This window comes from Phoca vitulina, unplaced genomic scaffold, assembly GCF_004348235.1.
Source record: "Phoca vitulina isolate PV1807 unplaced genomic scaffold, GSC_HSeal_1.0 scaffold27, whole genome shotgun sequence".
In the NCBI taxonomy this organism is placed as follows: domain Eukaryota; kingdom Metazoa; phylum Chordata; class Mammalia; order Carnivora; family Phocidae; genus Phoca; species Phoca vitulina.
Genome location: NW_022589730.1, coordinates 24,079,030 through 24,105,068, shown reverse-complemented (window position 1 = coordinate 24,105,068; position 26,039 = coordinate 24,079,030). Strand labels below are relative to the sequence as shown.

General features: G+C 49.9%; 1 protein-coding gene across 1 annotated transcript in view; it reads right to left on the bottom strand.

The window, feature by feature from the left end:
* Positions 1–26,039, bottom strand: part of MYO5B (myosin VB) — a 335,175-nt gene that overhangs the window by 33,774 nt on the left and 275,362 nt on the right. The window contains exons 22-27 of the mRNA XM_032422730.1: positions 22,726–22,959; positions 9,053–9,137; positions 7,486–7,634; positions 6,281–6,400; positions 4,148–4,288; positions 615–680 (exon numbers count right to left, since the gene is read on the bottom strand). Coding sequence (XP_032278621.1) covers positions 615–680; positions 4,148–4,288; positions 6,281–6,400; positions 7,486–7,634; positions 9,053–9,137; positions 22,726–22,959 — 795 coding nt within the window. The remainder of the gene's footprint in view (positions 1–614; positions 681–4,147; positions 4,289–6,280; positions 6,401–7,485; positions 7,635–9,052; positions 9,138–22,725; positions 22,960–26,039) is intronic.

Below are 26,039 nucleotides of genomic sequence, written 5' to 3'. Positions count from 1 at the left end.
GAGATTATAGCCCCATCCACCAACGCCCCAAAAGGGAAAGACCAGGGCTGGAGATCGAGCTAAACATCGATGGCCAATGATTTTATCATTGTTGCCTGTGGAATGGAACCTCCATAAAACCCTAAGCGAGGGCTTCAAAGGGCTTCAGGTTGGTGAGCACAGGGAGGTAGGGATAGGGAGCATGCACCTGGAGAGGGCATGCAAGCTCCGTGCCCCTTCCCACACGCCTCGAGTCTCTTCCGTTTGGCTGTTGCTGAGTTGTGTCCTTTATAATAAACCAATAATAGTAAATGAAATGCTCTCCTGAGTTCTGTGGGCTGTCCTGACATATGATCAAACTTGGGGAGGGGGTTGTGGGAACCCCCAATTTGTAGACACGTTAGACAGAAGTGTGGGTCACCTGGGGACCCACCAATGTGATTGGCATCTGAAGCGGGGCCATCTTGTGGAACCGAGCCCCTCGCCAGTGGGGTCTGTGCTAACTCTAGGGAGTTAGTACCAAAGTTGAACTAAATCACCTCGTTGGTGTTTCCTATGAGTATAGATTATGGCTCCTTGTACTAAGTACACATTTTCCTGCATTTCAGAGATGAAGAAACTCAAGGGGATCTTACCTTCAGACTGTTATAGGCTAGGTCTGCATCCTGGTCCAAGTCTAGCTCATTCTTTGCTTGTTCCACCTGCACAGATGAGGAGATAGCAGGTGAACCCAGACTACATGCAGCTGCTCCACATGAGTATTTCCACCCACGGTCCCCGTGCTTGTTCGCACAGGTGCCCGCACGCCCCCCTCACCCCCATATGTCCACTTCCCTCCCACCTCCAAAACGCAGCTCACAACTCCAGGCCACCAGGAAGCTCTCCACGAATGACCCCCCCCCCCCCGGCGGCCCTCACCCCCTCCATGACTTTATTCACGTGATCCTTAGACATATGAATATGTATACACTATGTTATGGGTTAAATTATGTTGCCGCAAAAGAGATGTTGAAGTCCTAACTCCCGGTACCTCTGAACATAACCTAATTTAAAATGGGGTCTTTGCAGATAAAATCAAATCAAGATGAGGTCATTAGGATGGGCCCTAAAGGTGTCCTTACAAGTAGGGAGGTCTCGCACGCATGTGCACACACCCCCCACACCCACGCAGGGAGGAATGCCACATGCAGATGGGGGCAGAGACTGGAGTCATACGGTGCCAAGTCAGGGAACTGGAGCTAAGGAATACCAAGGGTTTCCAGCAACACCAGATGCTCAGAGAGAGAGGGGCATGGAACAGATTCTCCTCCAAAGCCTTTAAGAAAGCACGGCTCGGTTGAAACCTTCATTTTTGACTTCTAGCCTCCAGAACTATGAGAGAAAAAATTTCTGTTGTTTTGAGCCATCCAGTTTGTGGGACTTTGTTCCAGCAGCTGAGGAAACCAGCACCATAACTTATATACTATTAAGAAGGTTAATCTATAATTATGTTCTTATTAATAAGATTAAGGAGTTACTTTTAGGTATTTTGGGATGTGTGTGCACATGTGTGTTGTTTTTCCAACTGCTTCCTCCATGTCCCTCTCCAGGAGGGAGTCCGACAGCTGACCCCCTACAATGCTCAATAAATGCTGTCTGACATTAAGCTCTGAAGGATGTACACAGCAACTGTAATGCTAGCCCATTAGGACTCAATGAACCAATGACTCCTATGATTATTTGGCAGCTACTGGACTTGAACTGTCAATGAGAAGGGGCAGGAACACCTTCATAAGTGGGGTGCTCGGGGTGATTTCAAGCTGTGGGTGACAGTCCTTGAATAAGATAGGTTTTGGAGCTAAAACCTGATAGTGCTTCATTAGATTTTCTACGTGTTAGCAGCCTTAGGTCCAAGGTAAGGCCACCACCTGCTGTGCACGGATTAGGTTAGCCCAGGCAGAGAGAGCTGGGCACCTCTTGCAGACTCTCCAAGATTCAGGGCTGCCACACTGACCACATGGTTTCCTGCCCCTGCAACCTGGGAAAGCTGCTGTCCAGGGTACCAGTCTCCGCCTTGCCTCCTGCCTCAGCAGCGGTCCGGGTCTGCTCTTCACCTGCTGCCCCGGTGACAGGCCTGCACTTGCGTTCCGTGAAGCGTGGATGTGCCATGTGGCCACGGATCACTGCGGGGTGCATTTGTTTCTGGGAACATGGAGATCACCTACCGTCTGGGGGGCTGTATTAAGGTGGACTGGCAGTTATGTTTCTAAATGGGCAGCCTGTTGGAATTACCCTGGTGGCAAAGGTGACAGGGCCAGGCCTGGGAAAAGGGAGCTGGATGGATGGGAAGTCCAATACAGGGACAGACCGGCTCCCATGCTGATGTCACATGCTATAGATGTCTCTGTCCCTCCTTCTCCACAGCGTGGTCTCTCTCAATAGCTGACACCCCAGGGCACGTCTCTCCAGAGGAAAGACGCAGGTGGCTCAGGATCCCTCTTGCAACCAAGAGCAGATCCAAGAACATGATCTCTGAAAGTTCAGGTTCAGGGTGCTGTAGAGGGATTCCATAACTTCCATCCCCTGCCCCACTCCTGCTTTTCTTACTAAACTGTCAAAAACAAGATCCTTCTCCTTAAAGGGAGATCCTCAACACACATTCAGGGCTAGGGGGCAAGTCTATGTTCTAACACTTGTTCAGTGATTGCTCTTAAAGAAAGTGATAACTTTTTTTTTAATTTGGTATCAAAGAAAAATCCTCAAGCCAAGATTTCAAAATTATTTGGCATTTCTGCAGTAGAGAACCCTGGAGGGTGAATGTGTGGGGATAGCTGAGTGGGCCGGGGACTTTGATGTCAGCCCCTGTCTGGTGTCGTCGATGTGGCCTTTCATACATTTGACTTGTGTGCCTGTCAGGGCAGCTTCTCTTCTAATGGACCCAGTCATTTGTAAACCTAATCCTTTCACTCTCCATTTGGAAGCTAAGCCACCTTAGAGATTGAAGTCCATCAGCAAGATTCACCTCCCCACTTAGTGCTCAGGAGAATACCCAAGAATACGCTAGCCATACAGATCAATGTCTGTATCACATCTGAAGGGAAAGGGAAGCCAGGTGCTACCAAAAGGAGATCACGTGCAGAGGTAGGAGTGGGGGCAAGGCTGAGATGCAGGAAGGGGGTTGAACTCCACAACGGGCAAATCGGGCCTAAGAACAGAGCACAGGCCTTTGACAAATCCACTAGGAGGTCAGCTAACGATGTGACCCATGTCAGAATCAGCCTTCTACCCCATTAGAAGTGGTCCTTCTACCTCCCAAGAAACAACATGTGGTTCCTCCCTTCGTCTCACTGCTAACTTCCATGGGCTCTGTCCACTCCTATAGCACACCAATCCGTACCCAACCTTGCATGTATTCGAGCACTACCGATGTTATTCTTTATTTTTCACCCATGTTATGCCTGGTCCTCCCAACCTAGATCACAAATTCCTCAATGGCTAGGGAGTTTTCTTACATTTTTTATCTCATTTCATAAACATTTTGAATACCTACTATGAGCAGAGTGCTGAGCATTGCGCAGGTGCCGAGTGGGTCCCTGAGAGACTGAGAGATCTGGGGACACTAAGGTTTTCAAGCAATATCCTTTCAAGACTGAAAATACAGATGATAATCTGGGCTGAGGCCAGGGAGCAATCATGGGATAGGAGGGTGAGCAACTGCAAACCTGGGCTACCCCTGAGTGGACCCCTACCTGAGTGGGGCTGACTCAGGGCTACCCGTACCTGAGTGGGGCTGACTCAAGTCCGTGCCAGACTCCACATAAGGGGAAATCATTTTTCTCTGCTAAAATTTGACTGCGGCTTGTATTTATACTTGAATCACACATCCCAGTCCTCTTGGCAAATAGGGGACAATACTACAGCCCCCTGTCCCCGCTTTGCCTCTGGAAATCCCTTGCCCTGGGGGTACTTGGGATAGCCTCCTCCTGTCCATCTGGGGTGGTGTGGGGGCACCGGCAAGAAGAGAAGACTCACCATGACACCAACAGGAGGAGAAGCTCTTTCCTGACACCCAGCACCCTCAGGACCCCAGCAGTCACAGCCTGCCACGTGAGCCATGGGAGGAGGATGCTGGGTCATTGGATGCCAGCACCCGGGGGCCGCTCTGCAGGCTTGCAGCCCCAGCACGCACCTGCACCTTCCTGCCGTCCTGCTGCTCTCTCTTCTCCAGCTGCACCTGCAGCTTCTTCCGCTCCTGCTCAAGCTCCCGCACTCTCTTCTGCAGCTTCAGGAAGACTGTCATGTCCATGGCCGCCTTTTCCAGGCCAATGTCCTTCAGGGGAACACAGGGAGCCGGGAAGGAGGTTTCAATAGCTTCAGCGCCTTAGGGGACATACAGCCTGCCTCTCTCTCAGCTGCCTGTCTTCTCTCTCCACCCAGACATCAATCCACGCCCCAGAGGCAAAGCCAGTGCCAGCCAACCATCAGCTCTCATAGTAGAGTTGGCACCCCAGGCTCATTTTCTGTCTAGATAACATCTGAGTCTTGGCCATTTATATTTCTGTGAGAGCCACTTAAGATAACCACTCATACATTCCAAGAATAGATAAAGACACAGCCATTTTATTTGGAAGTTAAAAGAGCTCACTTATGGAAATGGTCTCGTACCAGAAAAATGGGAAAGCGCAAGCTTTAATGCTTCCTGATGAAGAATCGATGTGGTTACCGATCCCTGCAAATGGGTGATCGAACACCACTGGATGGCGCCTTGAAACAGAACCAACACTTCCCTGCCATGGGACCCCTTTCTTCCACAGATCGTAGAGCATCAGTTTCCCAGATTTTTTCCCCTTTGGATTCAGGCCTGGCTTTGTCCCCTGGGGTTCTGTTGTGTGTAGGTGTGCATGTGCAAACATGGGTGTCTGCACGCGCATAGCCATGTGGACTTTAAAGTGCACGTGTATACATGTGTGACCATATAACTTGGTTCAACACGCATTTCAGGAGTGCAGTGTGCTCTGCCCTGGCTCACCCTAAGAACCGGCCTCAGTTTCCCTGAAGAATGAAGTCCCCGATGGAAGTGCTTATGTCTGCAGAAAAGGCCACACGTACACCTGGGAGGCCCGTCTGGAGCTCAAGAGGCTGAAGCCTCCGGGACCCAGGCTTAGGAGATCGCAATGGTAAAACCAGGGGCCTTAAGCAAGCGTGTGTTAAGCACTTGCCAGGCGCTCACGACCAGCAGCAGACCACACTGAACTGTACGACAGACCGCTTTCTTGTCCCAGGGGCTCCTTTTCTATCCTTCCCTACCTTCTGTCACTCGCCGTCTCTCATCATATGCATCACACATACCCGCAGTTATATCCCAAACTTCCCCCATCACCTGATGGTCGCCTGACTCTGCACCCAACAAGCCCCGTGAGGGCAGGGGCTGTCTCGGGCTTGGTGACCACTCCTCCTCCAGGGCTCACCCGCGGTGCCTGGCACAAAGACGTGCTCAGAGCATTCGTGTTTGTGACCGTCTCTCCTCGAGGTCTTTCATGTGCTCTGTAAGGTTTTATCTGCTTGTGATTTTCTTCTTTTCAAATGCCGGAGGAAAAACTGTGACTATAGACCTCTGACAAAACCACACACGGGTTACCAAGTCCACTGAGTGGTACCGTATTTAGAGACAAAGATGTAGTCACTCAGCAAACATGTGTGGTTCCAAATATTCCAAATAATTCTTCTCTGAGTTTGATCCAGCTTCTTGGTCAGGGAAAAAAAGAATTCTTGCATATGTATGGATATTCTGTATGTGTGTGATACTAAATGGGGATGATAATCTCTATTTTAATGACTATACTGTTCCTTCTTCTTTTTTTTAATTAGAGAGGCCATGGGGGGAGAACCTCCAGCAGACTCCATGCCTAGCATGGAGCCAGACACAGGGCTCAATCTCATGACCCTGAGATCATGACCTGAGCTGAAATCAAGAGTTGGAGGCTTAACTGACTGAGCCACCCAGGTGCCCCAGAGCTGTTCCTTCTCAAGCCCGTCATTTTACCTCTCTGCCATAGGTTCTCAGTTTTATAAGAGTGCCAACCAGGGATTTACCTTCTTTCTTTCTCCCTGGATAGTGGGTAAGGTGAACAGTAATGTATTGCTTTGCACAGTAAATATTAACTCCAGGGTACTGTCTGTAAGTGCCCTGCAGTCCAAGTGATCCGTCTGTCAGGAAGAAGGCCCACCAACCAGAAGAGGAAGTCTCTCTCCAGCTGGGAAACCTCAAACAGCTCCACTCCCCCTGGACCACGGACAGCAGCCTCCAGCCTGCCTTACTCACCTCCACCTGTTGAAGGGCATCCTCTGCGTCTCCGACCTCAGATGTGGAGATGGAGGGGTAATTGGAGTCAGACTCTAAGCTACTTTGGTTTGATGGGTTCCGCCTGTGGCCTGGGGTTTGCTGTTGAAGGAGAAAAATGTGAGTACTCATAACGAACTACTGTTAACAAGAACTGTTCCTTTTCAAAGGCCAGTAGATCCTAGAATTGGACTTCTGCCTCATTTGTCAACAAGAACAGGTGTCACTGTTGCTGGGAACAATGGCTAACAGAGCTAACTCCCACAGAAACTTCACTGGCAGTTCTTACCGTCATCCATCTAGCTAACCAAATGCCCATGAGAAGGAACCCATGGCAGGACTGAACTCCCTGATGAGTCTCGTCCTGAGATCCAAATCCCTAACACTTAGGCCAATTTCTCTGAAAGTCCTGGGGAAACCACCCGTATTCTCCTGGTCTCGCCCTGAAAGTACGAACACATCGTCCTGTCCTGTCCCTGGCCCCCCGGCAAACTGCCTGTAATGACCTCATACAGCACTTGTGCCCCCCCAACGTTATGAAAATAGTAAGCATATTAGAAATAGAGGTTACCATTTATACTGTTCATTTAAAAATACTTTTTTTTTCCCCCTTGCATATGATTTGGCTTTGAGAGTAAAAACTGATCTTGGTCAGAAAATTTTGTATTTATATATGTTCCTATTTAGCTTCTCTTCCTGGTTTCTATGAAATTAACTTATCAATCTCGTTTGAGGATGCATTTCTGGAGGCAATGTTTATGTGGGGTAAAAAAGAATGACAAATCCTGAAATAGGACGTTTCTCTGTCTATTGCGTTTCAATAGAAGATTGGGAGAAACGATCAGCCCCTGGGCGTCTCCCCGCAGTACTGCCAGGGACGCAGAGATCAGAACTCCCCCCACACCGTCACTGTTTCAACTCAGGAATTTTCCCAGAACAGGGAACAAGACAGACAGCATACACCTGGGTGGGATTTTTCCTTAGGCTCCTGAGATCTTTGTGAGACCCCAAAAGCTGGAAACGGAGCCATCCCTGGGAAGGATCGCCGGGCCCCGTTACTTGTGTGAGAACCTTCGGCAGGTGCAGCGCAGCGGGCGGCAGCATGGGGGCCCGAGCCGTGCGGGAATGGCGGCGGAAAGCCAGACGCGGGGCCGGTGCGGGGACAGGGCCAGGACTGCCCTCCTTGCCTTGATGATGGTCAGCTCATCCCGAAGGTTGTCGTATCTCTGCTCCAGCCGCGAATATTCCTTCACGAGGTTCTGGTAGCGGGAGCGCTCCTCCTCCAGCTCTTTCTTCATCTCGAGATTTTCCTTGACGGAGTTTTGGGCAAATTCATCTGGAAAGCAAGCACACTAAGCTGCAGTTTTGCTTTCTGAATGGATTCCCCTCACATGTATTGATTGCCTCATGCTTTCTGATTAATCTTTTATTTTTATTTTTTTTACAGATTTTATTTGACAGAGAGAGACCCAGAGAGAGAGGGAACACAAGCAGGGGGAGTGGGAGAGGAAGCAGGCTCCCCGCGGAGCAGGGAGCCCGACGTGGGGCTCGATCCCAGGACCCTGGGATCATGACCTGAGCTCAAGGCAGACGCCCAATGACTGAGCCACCCAGGCACCCCTGATTAATCTCTTCTTAAAACGCTGTCCATGACGAGCTCCTTCCATGGACCCCGGATGCATTTATTCAGCAACCTCACCCACTGCAGAGCGAAGGGCAGCTGGTTATGGTGGCGTCAGTATTCAGAGAAGGGGGAGAGCCCACCCTGCTTTTGGGAAAGTGCGAGAGAAGCAGACAGCCTACGGGACATTCCCTCACTTAACGCACCAACTTCTCTCCTGTGACGACTGTCACAGCAGCTGCTAGCAACGTCCCTGGAAGAACCCAGGCTTTGTTCCCCACTTTTGTCCCCATTCCTGATCTTCCGTGTTCTTGAAGTGTAGGGAGATTGAAGGATGGAAGGCAAATAGATCACATGGATGGGCTTTCCCCCACAACCAAAACTTATTATTTATACCAGTAGAAAGAAATCATTTTTAAAGGGAAATTAAAAAGTTTAAGTTTTCAACGAGATTTCATGCTGGGCGGGACTGTGCCCTTGGGTGGTTCAGGCAGGAGAGAGACCTAAGGATGGGAGAAGGTGAGTGACTTGCTTAACGGATCCACTGAGCCAGGCAAGGACTGGGGTCTGTGGACACCCACTGCTTCTCCTTGGCCAGACAGCACATGGTGGTTGATGGTGGTGCAAGGCTGGCTGGGATCTGACCCGATTTGTCCTTCAGCAAACATTAACAGAAGAAATCACAACATGTATTATGGATGCTAAAGTTTAAAATCAGCAGGAATGACAGCTCCTAGGTGCTTATTATGTGTCAAGCACCATGCTAAGTGCTTCATACTTCTGAAGTCTGTACTTTTATGTCCATTTTGCAGATGAAGAAACTGAGGACTATAGTCATTAAGGGAGTTGCTCAAAGCCAGGCAGTAGCATGTGGTAGTCATTCTTTGAGTGCAGGTTCCCTGGGCTCCAAATCCCATGCACTACTTTGTCCATCATGTGCGTGTCTCACCACATTCAACTCTTAAAACCAAGAGTCACAGCAGCATCGTAAAGACCACCCTTCTTTTATGTGTATTAAAGCCCTTTCTCCAGTGCACCGTCTTAACTGTGTTCTTGCTAGGAGTCTTTGGGGGAAAATCAGTGTGGGAAAGAAATCGAACTCCAAAATGAAAAATCAAGCACTTTGCACTTACCTTTCGCTTGGCACAGGATTTGGTTGTTAAGCTGTTCTTTCTCATCTTTTAAGAGGGCATTTTCTTGCTCCAGGACTGCAACTTGCTGAAAGGGAGAGCAACAGGAGAAAATGTTTGCCCTGTGCAGCTGGGCAAAGGAAAGGCTCCTTTTGTGGGGTTTGAGGTTCAGCTGGTTATGTTTAAATGCTCTGAAGAAAATCAAGTCAGCCAATAAAAATGGCCAATAGACACATGAAAAAATGCTCCGTATCACTTGTCATCAGGGAAATACAAATCAAAACCATGATGAAAAACCACCTTACACCAGTTAGAATGGCTAAAATTAACAAGGCAGGAAACAACAAATGTTGGAGAGGATGTGGAGAACGGGGAACCGTCCTACACTGTTGGTGGGAATGCAAGCTGGTACAGCCACTCTGGAAAACAGTATGGAGGTTCCTCAAGAAGTTGAAAATAGAGCCATCCTACGACCCAGCAATTGCACTACTGGGTATTTACCCCAAAGATATAGTGAAATGAACGGACACCTGCACCCCAATGTTCACAGCAGCAATGTCCACAGTAGCCAAACTGTGGAAGGAGCCGAGATGCCCTTCAACAAATGAATGGATAAAGATGTGGTTCATATATACAAGGGAATATTACTCAGCCATCAGAAAGGATGAATACCTACCATTTACATAGACATAGATGGAACTGGAGGGTATTATGCTAAGTGAAATAAGTCAATCAGAGAAACACAATTATCGTAAGGTTTCACTCGTATGTGGAATATAAGGAATAGTGCAGAGGATCATAGGGGAAGAGGGGGAAACTGAATGGGAAGAAATCAGGGAGGGAGACAAACCATGAAAGACTCTTGACTCTGGGAAACAAACTGAGGGTTGGGGAAGGGGAGGGGGGTGGGGGGATGGGGTAACTGGGTGATGGGAATTAAGGAGGGCACGTGATGTGATGAGCACTGGGTGTCATATGCCACTGATGAATCAATGAATACTACATCTGAAAGTAATGATGTGCTATATGTTGGCTAATGGAATTTAAATAAAAAAGGAAAAAAGAAAATCAAGTCAGCCAAAACTGCTTTCGTTTCAAGGGGAAAAACTGTTACATTGAAAGAAAAATCCCATTAAAACAAGACAGATGAGCTCTTTATGGTCTTCCAGGGCCCACAGAAACCTCATGCAAAGTCAGCACGATGCTCACATGCCGTGCGCAGGGGCTGACAACGACAGGCTTTCACCTCTTGTGTTTGGCTGCTTGTCTCGGGAAATTTTGAGCTTTCAAACCTGAGTGTCAGGAAAGCCCAGAGCTCACAATGAAGAATTCTCTCTGGTCTTCAATCCACTTGCCCTCGCCTGTCTCCCTGGACCAGCACAGCTTGGGTGCTGCAGAAGGAAGGGGAGCTCTAGTGTTTAGCTTCTTACGAGACCCCCAAACGAAGCATGAAGTGACTAGTACTGGAAATGGCACAAAAAGAAAATAGTGATTAAAGAAAAATTCTGGTCTGCTCAGAGAAAGAATTAAAACCACGTGTGGCAAACTTTCTCAAAACTGAAAATCTTTGGCTATTCAGGACTGGGGCAAATATTTGTATAGATTTAGAAATGTAACAATTCAGACGTGTTCTAAGAGAATGAGAACTTATTAGCTGTTATCAAGGAGGATGAGAAAGGGCTCTCTTTCTCCTGTAACATGGGAGCTCACGTGCAGTGGAACCACCTCTGCATTCTCTCTCTGGACCCCCTGGAGACTCCTGTTGCAGAAGGCCACCGAGTTGTTTTCCCCACCAATGTTGCATCCATCCCTGCCTTCATGACAGAGGTAAGGAAGTGAGCACTGCAGAAACTGGAAGGGAAAAGGAGGGACACATGCCCAGGGGCCCTTAATTCAGGCATCTGGACTTGAGTCCCACTTCCCTGGAGGCTCCCTGAACCACCGCCAAGGCAGCATGGAAAGAACCCCTGCGATCACGCCGCTATCAAAGCACAGCAAATCTGGCTGGAGGCCAAGACGATGAGCTTCACAGCCACAGAGCTCTGGCTCTAGAAACCGCAGGTCCCTTTTGGTGACATGGACTTGCACCTCACAGGGCTGCTCTCAGGATTCAGTGAGATGATGTATGTGGAGTAAGAGCAGCAGGCACAGCATAGAGTGCTGACGAATATTTGTAGATGGTTCTACAACAGTCCCTTCACTAGGCACTAAGTGGAAACAGAGGCTTTAAAATCATTCCACCACTTAGGGCACCTGGGTGGCTCAGTCAGTTGGGCGACTGCCTTCGGCTCAGGTCGTGATCCCAGGGTCCTGGGATCGAGTCCCGCATTGGGCTCCTGGCTCAGCGGGGAGTCTGTTTCTCCCTCTGACCCCTCCCCTCTCATGCTGTTTCTCTCTCAATAAATAAAATCTTTAAAAAAATAAAATAAAATCATTCCACCACTTTGCAAAAACCTGAGGGAAAAATGAGTATCTATTCTGCACTGGTTATTTCATACAACAGTAGAGAACATTTTTCAGTTTTTTTTTTTTTTTAAAGATTTTTTTATTTATTAATTTGAGAGAGAGCACGTGAGCAAGAGCACAAGCAGGAGAAAGAGTCAGAGGGAGAGGGAGAAGCAGGCTCCCCAGGGAGCAGGAAGCCCGATGTGGGACTCGATCCCAGGACCCTGGGATCATGACCTGAGCCGAAGGCAGATGCCCAACGACTGAGCCACCCAGGTGTCCCTTTTCAGTTTGTTCTGTGAGGCTAGAAATATCCCGATACCACAACCAAAGATGAGTACAGATGCAAAAAACCCTTAACAAAATGCTACCAAATGTTCATCATAAAAACTCAACAAACTAGGAATAGAAGGGGCCTTCTTCAGCCTGATAAAGGGCATCCATAAAAACCCACATCAGACTTTATGGTGAAACACAGAATGCCTTTTGCATCCACGGTCAGGACAAACACAAGGATATCTGCTCTCACCCAAACTATTCAATGTTGCACTGGAGATTCTAGACAGGGCAATTGGAGAAGAAAAACAATTCAGTGAGGAAAGAATAGTCTTTTCAACAAATGGCTGGGACAACTGGATTTCCACATACAAAATAAAATTGGACTCCTACCTCACACTATATACGAAAATAAGCTAAAAAGGTATCACAGACCTAAATGTAAGAGTTAAAACTACAAAACTCTTGGCAGACACATAGAAGCAAATCTCTGTGGCCCTGGATTAGTCAATGGTTTCTTAATACAACACCAAAAGCACAAGCAACCAAAGAAAAAACATTTAAATTGGACTTCATCTAGACTAAGAACTTTTCAGCTTCAAAGGATACTATCAAAGGCAAAGGGCAACTCACAGTATGAGAGTAAATATTTGTAAATTATTTATCTGATATGGGACTTGGACCCTGAATATATAGAGTATTTACAACTCAACAGAGAAAAAGAAATCCAATCAAAAAATGGGAAAAAAAACTGAATAGACACTTCTTCATGTGGCCAATATGCACATGACAAAATATTCAACGTCATTAGGGGAAAGCAAACCAAGACCGCAATGATTTATCACCTCACATATACTATGATGGTTATGATACAAAGAGATAATTACAAATGTTGGAGAGGACGTGGAGAAATCAGACTTCTCGTATCCTGCTGATGGAACATAAACCAGTGCAACATCTTCGGAAGTTCCTCGAAAATTGCATTTTAACCCTGGTAAGACCAACAATTCCATTCCTAGGTTTCCAAGAGAAATGAAAACCTATGTCTACACAAGAACTTGTATACAGATGGTTGCCGGAGCATTATTCAAAAGGGCCAAAAAGTGGAAACAATCCAAATGTCCATCAATGAACTGATGAACAAAATACGGCATGTCCATATGATGAAATACTATTTAGCAATAAAAAGCAATAAAGTACTGATCCATGCTACAATATGGATAAATCTTGAAAACACGATGCTAAGTGAAAAAGGTCAGAAAGGGGCGCCTGGGTGGCTCAGTTGGTTAAGCGACTGCCTTCGGCTCAGGTCATGATCCTGGAGTCCCTGGATTGAGTCCCACATCGGGCTCCCTGCTCTGCAGGGAGTGTGCTTCTCCCTCTGACCCTCCCCCCTCTCATGTGCTCTCTCTCATTCTCTCAAATAAATAAAACCTTTAAAAAAAAAAAAAAGAAAAAGGTCAGAAAGTCACGTATGATATGATTCCATTTATATAAAGTGTACAGAATAGGCAGATCTATAGAGACAGAAAGTAGATTAGTGGTTGCCTAAGGATGGGATGGGATGTGACTGTTAATGGATACAGTTTTTTGGGGGGGGGGTGATAAAAATATTCTAAAATTAGACTCTGCGATAGTTGTAAAACTACTTTAAAAAACACTGAATTGTACACTTTAAATGGGTAAACTACGGTATGTGAATTATATTCAATAAAGCTGCTAAAAAATCATTCCACAAATAAGCCGATCCACTAAGCACAGTGCCCTGTGCTCAATGTGACAAAAGATAAAAAGAGAAGTGTAAGACAGGCTCGAAGTGATGAGCTTCTTCACAGCTCCAAGACTGGTAAGTGATGCAATGAATGACTGCATTCCCTGGTTCAAGTCCTCACTTCTAGCCATGTTTGGTACATTTCATGATCTACTGGTGGTGGTTTGGGGGCGGGGGGGGGGGGGGGAGAGGATTCCTCCCAGCCTGTGTAGAAAGAGCCTCAAAGAGGGTATCTTTGGTACACCACCACGTTCACGGTAGCTGAGACTAGAGGGTGACCTCTGGGGACCACTGCCTAGGAGATAGGTCCCTGATGGACCCACCGGCACTCCCATCAGAGAAACCTTTCAGACTCTGCCAGAGCCCTTTGGCAGTAAAAGCAAGAATGGAGGCCCCAGGGATGCTGGCTAAAGGGCAGAAACCTTCCTGACATCTGAATTTCAACTATTTATGAGTAAATGCTACCCTCCCTTCCCCCCTAGCTTTAAAGTTCAGCTTAAGGCGCTGGGGGGTGAGGTAAGAGGACAGCTGCCTCTCCCCCACAAAGCTCAGCATCGTGTGGGAAGGGTCAGGAGAGAATTTCAACAAGGCTGGAGTCCAGGAATGAGGTCACCAAGTACTTACTTCGTCAACAGTCTCCTTACACAATTCAAGGTCTTCCAATTTCAGAGTTTTCAACGTCCTTCAAAATGTGGCTCAAAACTATGTTCCAGGAAACTGTCCCTTCTCTGCTACATGGTGTTGCTGCTTTTTCATTCTCTCAGTTCAGATGGACTCGGTTTCTATCACAAGTCCACCTGCGGATGTAGTGCTGAGAGTTCCAGGAATGAGGCTCTGACCGGTGCGGGTCATCCTGACACCGCCAGGCAGAGTCTAAGCCCTCTCATGGAGAGCCAGGCGAATGGGCGTGTTCTGCCTCCCCACAGGATCTCAAACGAGAAAAGGCTGGTAAAAAGATTTATGCACATAACTAATTGCCACACACTGTTCTTCATCCACAAGTTACTGCCCATTATGATGAACACAACTGATGTGTATCCGCAGAGACTGCAACCTGCTTTGGCAGGGAGGGCTAGGGACAGAAGTAGCAGCCCCGAGCGATGCCCTTCATCATCACGGGCTGCCACTCACCCATCAGACACTTCCTGACACGATTCCCCATGCCAGGAGCTGGGGAGGCAAAGTAAGCGACTATCCGGGCAGCCGCTTTCTGAGCGCGCCCCCCTCAACAGGAGCGAGGGACAGGTGGGCAGATTTCTGTCCAGCAGGGTTTCTAAGCCTCAGCACTACAGACACGTTGGGCTAGGTAATTCTTCGTTGTTAGCAGGGGTGCTGTCCTCTCAGACATTCGGCGGCATCCGGGCCTCTACCCCACTGGATTCTGGTAACTGCGGCCCCCCTGCCCCCTACCCAGCTGTGACCGCTGAAATGTCTCCAGACATGGCCAAAGGTTCCTTGTGGGCAACATGGCCTCTTGCCGAGAACCACTGCTATGAGGGGAATTAGGATGAACAGAGGTACCAAGGAACAGAGGGAGGCCCCAGAAGGTTTCCCAGGAGAAGCGGGTTGTCTCAGACCCGTGGGATTTGCAGGCAGCCGAGGGAGCTCTAGGTGGAAAGAAGACGTGGTGCAGACGAGTGGTAGCCATGGTTTGGGAACGGAACAGCGCTGTTGTGGTAATGCGGACAGAGGGGGCTGAGAAAGGACGAGGCTGGGTGGGGAGAAGGGAGAATCGGAGAACGGCTTCACTCCCTTTGTCTTCAGGATAAACTCAACTCTTCCACACACCTCCCTAAAATGGGCTGAGTGAGGCCCAGCTTCTCCCCGCTCTTTGTTTCCGCCTCAGTGTGTCCCTGTTCCCCCCGCCGAGCTCTCTTCCCCAGCCTTCCTGGGCGGGGGGGGGGGGGTTTCTCCTCCTTGTCTAGCTCTGGACCATGATTCATTCTTCCAGGAAGGCCTCCTATCCTGCAGGTGTGGGGCGAGCCCCTGAGCTCCATCCTCAGCTTACAGGGCCTGCTTGTCCCTCCAGAGATACAGTCAGACTGCTCTGCGTTCTCACCCACCTACTCAGCCTGGGCCCACGGACCACTGCCAGGCTGTCATGTCATCATGGGACACGTCACGCCCAAGGTGACCGAGCCCGCGAGGAGCCCTGCACAACCAGTTAAGGGGCCTATGCTTTCCTCCGTTGATAAAAAGGGTTCCTTTAATTTTTTTTCCCCCAAATCGTCGATTAAAACATCTAGAACACAGGAGTTGCTTAATCAAATGATTCAAGAGAAACACAATGTGGGGAAAAAATACTCAAGTGCATCTAATTTCCTATTATTGAAAACAGTTCACCCAATGAGCACGGTTAAGTTAGCTTCGCAAATCATCGAAATAGCTTTCCCGTTCCTCGGTGCACATGCTGAAAACAGCCGACAGAAGCAAGCACGAGGTGTGTGGCTCTACAAAAGAGAGCCTTGATGGGGCCTCACATGAAGCTCAACTTGGTGCCACGTCTGGAGGGCAGGACTTTGGTCACCCTCGGCCAAGAACAAGGTACAGGGCTGTCACCTCTGAGTTACCCGGCTGTGAGTCACTGTGTGTCAGGTCACCAGCCTGCTTCCCCAGACCCACTCTCTGAAGATCAGATGGCTCCCAGAGCACGTGGTCCCCTGCGAAGGCGTCCCAGTTCACTCACTGTCCTCATCCCCCCTCCTCGGGGCATCTACAGTCATCATCCTCCTGCAACGGAACGCAGAAGTCAGGCACGGCTGGCCGGGAGAGCATGCCTGCCACCACCACTAGGCTGGACCCCAAACCTCCATTCCCAGGAATGTAGTCTAAGATCATGTAACTTTATTGCAACCACTTATGATCAGGGGAGACTAGTGTGAGCAAGCCACGGTCAACGGCGTGTACCCACTGACGTGTTCTACTGCGCCTGAGCCTTTCTTCCCTCTGTCTCCCTCCATGGCTTTGACTCATGAAGGTAGGCCTCTGAGGACCTCAGCTTTGTTATTCTGAGCCGTACATCAAAGTGACAGGGGGAGCTTTGTTTTCTTCTTTGCCTGCACAACTCTGAAGGTAGCCCCCCCCCCCCGCTCCACACCCCAGGAGGGCAGAGAGACTGCTTCCCCATCACACGTCCCCAGGTGCTGGCCACCCCTCCGTCTCTCCAGCCAGCTAGCACGTGGGGAGTTTGCTGGCAGGCACAGCGGATGACAAACTTCTGCAGCTAAATGGCCTCCCTTCTGTGAAGGGTCAGGAATGCAGGCTAGAGAGACACTTAACACGGAACCAGGCAGGTGTGTTCCCTTCAGCATGATAAATAATACCTTTGCTAGGGTTTGGGGCTTCAACATTATTCAGCAGCTCCATTTTCTCTTGGGCTGGGTGGGGGGCAGAGGGTCTGTTAACTCCTACAGGCAATATTACTGGGAGGGTTTCTTCTACAAGGTTACTTGGGACAGATCATCAGAACCAACGTTGGGGCTAAATCCTATCACTACGAGGCTAATTTAGTCCCTGCTAAGTTAAATGAAACAAATACCCCAGCTTCATGCTCAAGAACTGCCTTTACTGGGGCGCCTGGGTGGCTCAGTCAGTTAAAGGTTTGCCTTCCACTCAGGTCATGACCTCAGGGTCCTGGGATAGAGCCCCACGTCTGCTTCGCCCTCTCCCTCTGTGACCTTTCTTGCTCTGGATCAAATAAAAATTTAAAACTTAAAAGAACTGCCTTTACTAGTTAATCTTTAGGGATATGAATGTAGCTCTGGGCTTTTGGTTTTGTCTTTTTTCATGTTGGGCATTTAAACCGTAAAAAGGGCCAAATGCAAGGTTTCTCGTAGAAAGCCATGGGACGAACTGATTAGACAATGCCTATCAGAAAAGGCTCTTCTGCCCACCATTGTGTCCTGAGTCCTCTGTCCTCAATGCTGTGCACGAACCATCTAGTAGAAAGTTATAGGCATGGCCCTTGGCAGGAACAACACTTTTAATTCTGCAAAATCCTGGTCCATTCTGAGAGTAAGGTAAATAGAAAGCACATTCTAAGTGGGAAGTTATTTAGTCAAAGGGAAAGGGGCCTGAGCAGAGGAGAGAGAGAAGAGGAAGAACAGACCACACACAGAGGACAGTGCAGAAATAAAATTGGAACTCACTTGGGACACATGGCTGTTATCGGGCATGAATACAGCGAGGGAAACAAAGCCAAGGGGAGGATGCTCTCAAAGTTAGAAGGAAGCGCCTGTGCCACCATTCCCGGAACAGCCCCATGGAGTTCATGGCGGAGTCCGGACCCCTGGCCCTGGCTCATGCGTGCTCCTCCTGTCATTCAGCCTCCACTGTGCTAAGACATGGGGCTCAGAATGAGGATGGGGTCCACGTAGGTTCAGGTAGAACATGAGCTCCACAAAGTTACAGGCTAGTTGAGGGAATGATAAATGAACATCTATTGAGCTATTGTTATGTCTCGAGCACAGTTATAAATTGACTTACTGCCTTTGAGGTAGGTACCATCAATGTTTGCTTTTAGGGAAACTAAGGCACAGAAAAGTTAGAGACCTTGCCAAAAGCCAGCCAGGGAGGGGTACACCTGGCCTTTGCCCTGAGTAGTCTGGGTGCAAGCAGATCCAGCTGTTTACTATGCTACCATGTGTCTTGACAGTTCAGAAGGCGGACGTATGATGAATGGTGAGGTCAACAGCCTAGAGCAGGCCTCAGACGACTGGTTCCCACAGCAAGAGTGATAGGACGATGCTCGGGGGGGAGAGAACTGGTGTGCGCTCCAGGGCTTAGTGCCTAAGACAGAGCTGTTCCTCTCTCTGGATACTTCATGGCTAATGTTGCCCTCAAGGTCAGAAGGTCCTTCAATGTCAGAAGGTCCTTCCCAATCTGACCCCACTGCCTCGCTGGCCTCAATACCCTCCTACCCTTCCTCTTCCTCACTCACTCTGCCTCAGCCCAGTGGCCTCCTTGTTGGTTCTCAAACCTGTCCAGCCTACTCCCACCTCAGGGCCTATACACCTGCTGTTTACAATTGTTACCCGTCCCCTAGAAATGCTCATGGCTCACCCTCACCTCACTTGGGTGTCTTCTCAGAGAGATGTTCTCTGGCCACCATAAGCAAACCCATACCTCTCCCTGCCCCCAGAGGTCCCTCTCTATCCCCTTCACTCTGCTTTATTTTTCTTTATGGCACATGATGGATAATCTGTATTTGATTCCTGTCTGTACATTCTCTCATAACCCCAAATATTTGAGCTCCATAAGAATGAGAAGGACTTTAAAAAAAATTGTTTCCTTCTGCCCCAGTGTGTAGAATGGTCCCTAACACACACAGGCACCCCATAACTATCTGTTCGGTGAATGAGGGGCTTGGACTTCCATGATGTCTTCAACGAGATGATGTTCTTCCACACAGTTGGTGTGGGGTTCTCATTCTAACAACATTCAGCCTCCTTACAAACCACAAACCCTGGAGCCCTGGGAACACAACTCTGTGTCTCCGTTGGCCAGAGAAGTCTTCTCTGCACCTTTGGAGAAAGACTCAAAACACCCCATTGTGAGAACCCCACTAACCCCCCAAGTCAGATCTCTCTCCTTCTATTTGGAAAAACCCAAAACCTTGACACTGGAACTTCCCAAGGTCACCAACCGGCGGCTGGCAGATCAGTGACAGATGACACGATACTGCACACAGCCCCAGCTGCTGAACACCCAGGCCCGGGGGCTGCTCTCCATCCCTCCCAAGTGTCAGGGACCCTTGCTCAGAGCCAGGGTCCGCAACCCTGCACTGAGCCAGGCCTTGCTGGCTCCACCAGGTGAGCTTTGGAGCCGATTCTGGATAATGAGTCATGACTGCATGTCAAGGGTGGCCCTGGTGGCCACGTCTCTTTCATCACAGACACAGAACAGCTCAACTATCCCCAAAAGCACAGCTGCACATAACATCGGCACAGGGGTCACTGAGAGCTTTAGAAAATAACCCATCACACAGGCGAAAAGGAGAGGAGGCCTATGGCCTGGGTGCACCTGCCCCAGGGAGAGGCCCCAAGAGCAGAGACCTTCAGGGGAGAGGGTGTGCGCTGACACGTGGCTGGGGCGGGGGGTGCTGCCCCAGGTCTGCAGCCAGGGGCGGGGGCGGGGGGGAGGAGGGGAGGTCCTGCCCTCAGGGAGACCCAGTGTCTCCCAGCCCAAAGCGGTGTAGTCCTGTGGCCAGACAATGAATATCGTCAGCAGTGGGGAGCCCAAAGTTTTCCAGGCTGCCAGTTCCAATGAAGCATTTGCTGACGGACATATCAAACCCATTAATTAACATCTACCCGCAGTCGGCTCCTCACTGTGCTCTGTCTCATCAATCTTGCTCAGGGCAGAGCAGCCTCTAGACAAGCCTGAGAGGAAACCAACTGTCTGATTATTCAGCATTTGTTAAGATTAGACACGGTGCCTTTGATAAATATTAAACCCTGAACAGGCACAAAAGACGAAGGGTGGGGGATAAAAGCTAGCCCCTCTCCCCACCCACTCCCCACAGCCACCGGAATAGAGAAGTTTTAAAGACCCTGGAGAAGGAGGTTCTTTTGCTTCCACTTTCTCTCTTCTTGGAGGGAGGTGGACGTTGCACCTAATGAATCATCTTATGCCAGTTCCGTCTCATGCTCCCAGCTGGGGATTTGCTTACATTCTGGAGAGAAGGTGCTTTTCTTGTTCTGCCTCTGTGCCTACTCTTCTCCTCCTTGCAATGTCCTTGAATTGTTTTCTCTTGGCAGTTCCAACCTCTCATTGTATTTAAGACCTAGCTCAACACACTCCTAGGAAATAATAATTTTTGTAAGGAGCAGAGGAAAGCGCCCTCCTCTCTGTTATGCCGTGCCCAGGAAGAGTTTCATTATTATAAACCCTCAGGCTCCCTTGGATGGAGACTTAGACATTTTTAGAGCGCTAAGTCCTCAAACCACAGAGCCCAAGGGGAAGCAGGTGAGGAGGCTGGGCGGCCGAGGAGTCGAGGGCTCTCTGGGGGGTGGAGACAGGAGACACCCCGGTTTTGTGGATCTGCTGGGTAAACAGACTTCCCCTATGCTTCACCTGACTTGGGTGCCCATGCAGGGAACTTGCTTTTCTTTTTCTCCTGGGGTCCCCAATCTCAAAGGTTTCCAGTTCTAATTCTGGCATCTTCTCTGCCTTTGGATTCCACCGCCTTGTTTTTTAATCCCATGGAAGGTTTACATCCATCTGTTCCCATGGTCAGTAGACACAAGGGCAGAATTCCACCGTTTGTAGGTTACAAGCTTAAAGCTACATTTTAACAGGAGCTTCCTAGTACCACATGCTTTCTCCCAAAGAACGAAGTCCATGCCAGGCCTCATGCTGGGTGAGCGGGCAGGTTCGCCTGGGTGACATACTGGGGGCGGAAGCTCCTACATTTCCGGGCTAGGCTGGCTGCCTGCCCCGGGAAGCCCCACGTCGCACTGTATTCATCACCCAGTCCACACGTGGACTCCGTCTCTGACGCTAGCGAAATCCCTGGGCTCAGGCAAAGTAGTGGCTGGTGGTCGGAAGTCTGGCCTGGGACAGGGAAACCATTGAGGCAAGCTCACCATGAGCCAGCTCAGCTGGCTCTGTGGGCTCGCATCTCACAGAGCAGTCTGTGTGCTCCCCAGCTGTGCCTGAGGGCCTGGGCCAGAAGAAGGTAATGGGGCAGAGGAAGAGGGAAGCGCTACAGGCAGGGCTGGGGTCCTCTTCCTTCTAGAGCCCTCAAATACCATCTCATGGAGTTGGCCAGTTGCAACGTCCAGAAGAAGCCTGAGACATAATCTATACTTACAGAAAAAAACCCCAAGAAACAGCTGAGGGAACTAAGGCCATTAAGCTTGTACTTGGTAATGGCAGGACAGGGAGAAGTATCTGGCCATTCCAATGTCTACCCCAGAACCCTTTCTGTGGTGGCATTTAGCCTGCTTTTTTTTTTTTTTTTTTTAAAAGACTTTGTTAGAGAGAGAGAGCAAGTGCGTGTGCAGGGAGAGGGGCAAAGGGAGAGAATCTCAAGCAGACGCTGGGCCAAGCATGGGGCTCGATCTCATGACCCTGAGATCATGACCTGAGCCAAAACCAAGAGTTGGACATTCAACTGAGTGAGCTACCCAGGCACCTCCAGTCTGTTCTTTTTAAAAAATATTTTAGAGAGAGCACACATGCATGCACGTATAGGGGGAGGGGCAGAGCGCGAGAGGGAGACTCTTCAAGCAAAGTCCCCATTGAGCATGGAGCCCAATGTGGGGCTCGAACCCATAACCCATGAGATCATGACCTGAGCTGAAAACCAAGAGTTGGATGCTTAACTGAGCCACCCAGGTGACCCCTGCTCTAATTTTTAAACACTAAGTTATTCCAACATCAGGAACACTGAATCCCTCCCCCATCCTTAGATTTTCAACCCACTGCGACTCTCCAGTATTGGAGGCACTAAATTAGTGGGCAGGTGCTATTTGCCCTGTGGTCTGTGAGTCACTGCAGAGATGCAGGAGTAAACAGTGGTGTCCTGCGTCCACAGGAGGCTCTCCAGTGGGCACGTGGCATTCCCCGGCTTGAACAGTTATCTTGGGAGAGGAGAAGGAAATCTTTGTATCCTGACTTTTAAGATGGGGGAGTAGGGGCCAATCTCAGGAAGTTCTACTTTACGGGGTGGAGAGAAAACCTACAGAGCACAGCAACCAGAATGGGTGAGTCAGGCCAAAACTATCAACACAAACTTAAGTCAAATTCCCCAAAGTAGGATTACTATGAGCAGGGACGTCTAGAGGTTGCACGAATCCCTGCAACATCAAGAAGAAAAGCCACTACCTCTGTACCACGCCTCTTGCTAACGAGAACTCGGGCCACAGAGCTGACTCAGTGGCTAATTCTAGACCATAAGAAATATGCCCAAAGGCACACACGAGTATCCCTTTCAGGAGATGCCACTGCGTTCAGCTAATAGCAAAACTTAATCAACATGTGTTAGGTGAATGGACATATGCTCGTGTGGGTTCCCCCAAAGCATGAGCACTTTACGTCTAAATGCAGACAGATGGTCAGTTCATGGGCACAAGCCCCAGTAAAGTCCAGGGCGATTTTAGAGCTGGAAGAAGAAACTGCCCCGAAGGGGTGCTCTGTGAGCCAGCCCACCGCCGAGCCACTCCCTCTGGCCTCGACATACCTTTTTCAGCTCGTCCTTCTCCTTGGTGTGGGCATCCTCCAGGATCTTGCGCTCCGAGTGGGCCCTGTGCAGCTCAGCCCGCAGGCTCTCGACCTCCTCCTGCAGCCTCAGGCTGCTGTCCCCACCGTGGCCCTCCTGGTAGCGGGCCAGCTCCTTCTGCAGCTTCTCTACCTTCACGGCGTGTGTGGAGGTGACCGCCACCAGCTGCTCCGACAGCGTCTTGAACTCTTTGTTCTGTGAGAGCACCGACAGAGGGGGAGAGGGGAGGGGGGGAGGGGAGAAACAGCGGGGAGCAAAGTTATGGGAGCAGGCAAAAGACACGAAGGCAATTAAAAAAGGAACTTCCAAGGTGGAATTAGATTTCATCATCACGGCATGCTTGACTGCCCTGCTGGCATCCCCCCGACGGAACTCTGTTGTGAGCCTGGGGGCGAGAGAGGGAAAGAACGAACACCGAACGGACATTCAAGCCGCGTTTATGAGCCGTGGCAGAGCCAGAAGCCAGCTGACGGCGGTCAGTCTTCTGTGTGGGGCTGGACAGACCTTACAGCCCATTTCTAAGTTGTGGGAACAATGTAGCTGGCTTCCCGGATCTGCAGCCTTGGCTTTTCAGGTTTTCTTGGTCTTTCACACAGGGCCCTCCCGCCCTTGGACTCGCTGGCTCAAAAAGCTGCAACCTAATCGCTAGCTCTGAGACAAAGGACCCCTTTAGCATCCCCTCTTCCAAGGAGGCCCTCTGCGGGGCCTAGGGATCTCTCTCACCACCTGTCAGCTCACCCTGGAAGACTCTGACGCCACGCATGGATGCCCGGCAGATTCTGTCCACCCTATGCCCCTGCAGACTGGGCACCCAAACCAACAACAGGCAAGCGAGCAGCCTCCCCTCCCCCCCATGTGCCTGGTGCAGCTATGGAAGGGGCTCAGGCACAGCACCCCAGATGGGCTCACACAGAGGGAGCACAGAGGACCCAGGACCAGCGTCAACGGCTTGTGTCAACATGGGCAAAAACTGGTGCTTCAGGTGGTGAGAGGAACAGCTGAAAGTGGCCAGTGGGGAAAGGGAAGAAGGGGTTCTCCAAGTAAGCAACTGATAGTTAATCATTTTTCTTCATTGCTGTTCTCTGTGGGAGCTCCAAGTAGACCAGAGCTGTTGGCTAAAATACCAGTAAGCCGGGGCATCAGGAATCAATGACTAATGCACATCAGAAAGGAAGCTTCACGGAAAGCTGTGCAGAGTAGCAGAACAGCTGTTGGACCCCACAGGACGCCATGCATGCTGTGGGACCTCCAGCCCGGGACCTGCTGTGGGTGTCTAAGCAGAACCCGTCCTGCTTTGATACTGCCGAGAGAGATCCTCCTACAGTCCAGGGACACCTTCCGGTCACAACCTGACATGCCCCTAGGTCTGGTCTGGCAGCCAGCCTTGCTGGAAGTAATCACAAGAAATCCAGTTAGGGGTCATCTGTTTAGAAAACTCAATCCTGTCTGTACCTCCCACGCCAACTCTGGTCTGGGTCCCCCACGTCGGAGGCTGAAGGGTCTCTGCCCTAGGGGAGTGGCTTCAGGGAGGAGTAGACGAGACATGTCAACTTTTCTCCACTCGGGGCTGGAAGTGAGGTTCAGCTTAACTGTCCTCTCCAGGTGGCACAGCTGGGTCAGATCACCGTGAGAGTGGAGCAGAGGACTGAGCTGGGGGGTTTCTAGCTGGAGCGAGTGTGGGGTGTGGAAGGAGGCACGAAATGTGGTGGCAGCCAGGGGCACAGGCAAAGTCTGCTCCTCTGGAAGAATCTCAGGGAGAACTATGTTCTGCAGATCGGCAGATGACGGCATCCTGCTATGGACACAGATAACACCTTAGGATCCTCATGCAAAGATAACTGTCCTTCTGGGAGGCCAGCTCTTTGTGGCTCCTGACACCCAGGTGGACATGGGACTCAGGACGTCACGGAGTTAAGAGTGGCTGGAGGTGGACAGACCTGTGTTCCTATGCCGGCTCTAGCCTTGATCAGTTGCGTCTGTCTGATCAGGTCCTTCCACCTCTCTGTGCCCCAGTTTCCTTGTGTGTGAAAGGGGGACCGACAGTAAGTCCTTCCTCAGGGTTTTTATCAGATGCAGGGAGATCTAGTGGTTTGCTGCTGCCTGGCACACAGTAAGTGCCCAATAAACAGGAGCTGTCTCCTTCGCTCAGTTCTGCAGGGAGTCTCGGGGAGAGATGCTCTGAACGCTCTGCTGGTCCCCGGAGGTGGTGGGGAGACTCCTAACAGCAGCACCTTATTTCATCATCAGCATCCAAAAATAATCACTGGGGACTCATTGCAGCTGCACGTTTCATGTTCCGGAGGTATGATTTCAGAAAGGAAGACCCCAGAGGAGCCCAGCAGTTTCCCGGCTTATCCTCATGCCATATGTCCCCATCAGGTGCCCACAACTGTGCAGCTAAGCCTGACACGGGGGCTGGTGTGGGGCACTTGCTCCCTCATAGACCCCAGAAACCCTCCCTGCAATGGCAGGCTGAGCTCCTCAGTGCAGCCTTGTCAGTGTGACTAGGAGACCTGGCCAGCTCTGTCCTGCACCAGTGAGGGCCTTTCCCTAATATCAGGGCGTGGGGATTTCCAGATAGACCCCTATTCTCCCTGGGCTCCTCAAACATCCCGAGAACATGCTCACTCTGCCCCTACCACTAAAGGGAATTGCCAACAAGGAACCTGTCTGGGAAGGTAAGTTGAGACTCTCTGCTATTTATTACTTTCTCAAAAGCTTGTATATTTTTTTCCTCTCAAAGATTTGCCTGGTAAAATTTTTTATGCTTGGAATGTTTCCCCCACCTGAAGGATATGGCATTCACCTGTTCCTCTGGTCCATGGTCCCAAGCCCTCTACTGGCCTCTACAGCACTTTTGTATGAACCAGGAAAGGCACCACCTCCAGGAGGATGAGCTCCACAGAGCTGCCTCTCCGGGTGGACACAGGCCCAGGGGTGCACGGCTTAGAACAGAGGATACCTCCTCTTCCTCAGGGCAGCCGTGCTCCAGAGCTCATAGTCAGATGAGCAGAGGATGGTCCCCAACCCTACTTGTCCCCATTGCCAACTACCCTTGTGCAGTGTACAACGTGCAGAACTATATGGAAGCAGTTTCAAGTAGTTCCCAGTCAATGATCTACAGACCCCTGGGGAAGGGGGTGAGGAAGTCATTGCAAGACTGCATCATGAAAAATAACATGTTCCACACATATTACTAGCACTTATTGGGTGCTTACTATGGGGTGGGCACTGTACTACCTAATTCATATATATATATATATATATATATATAT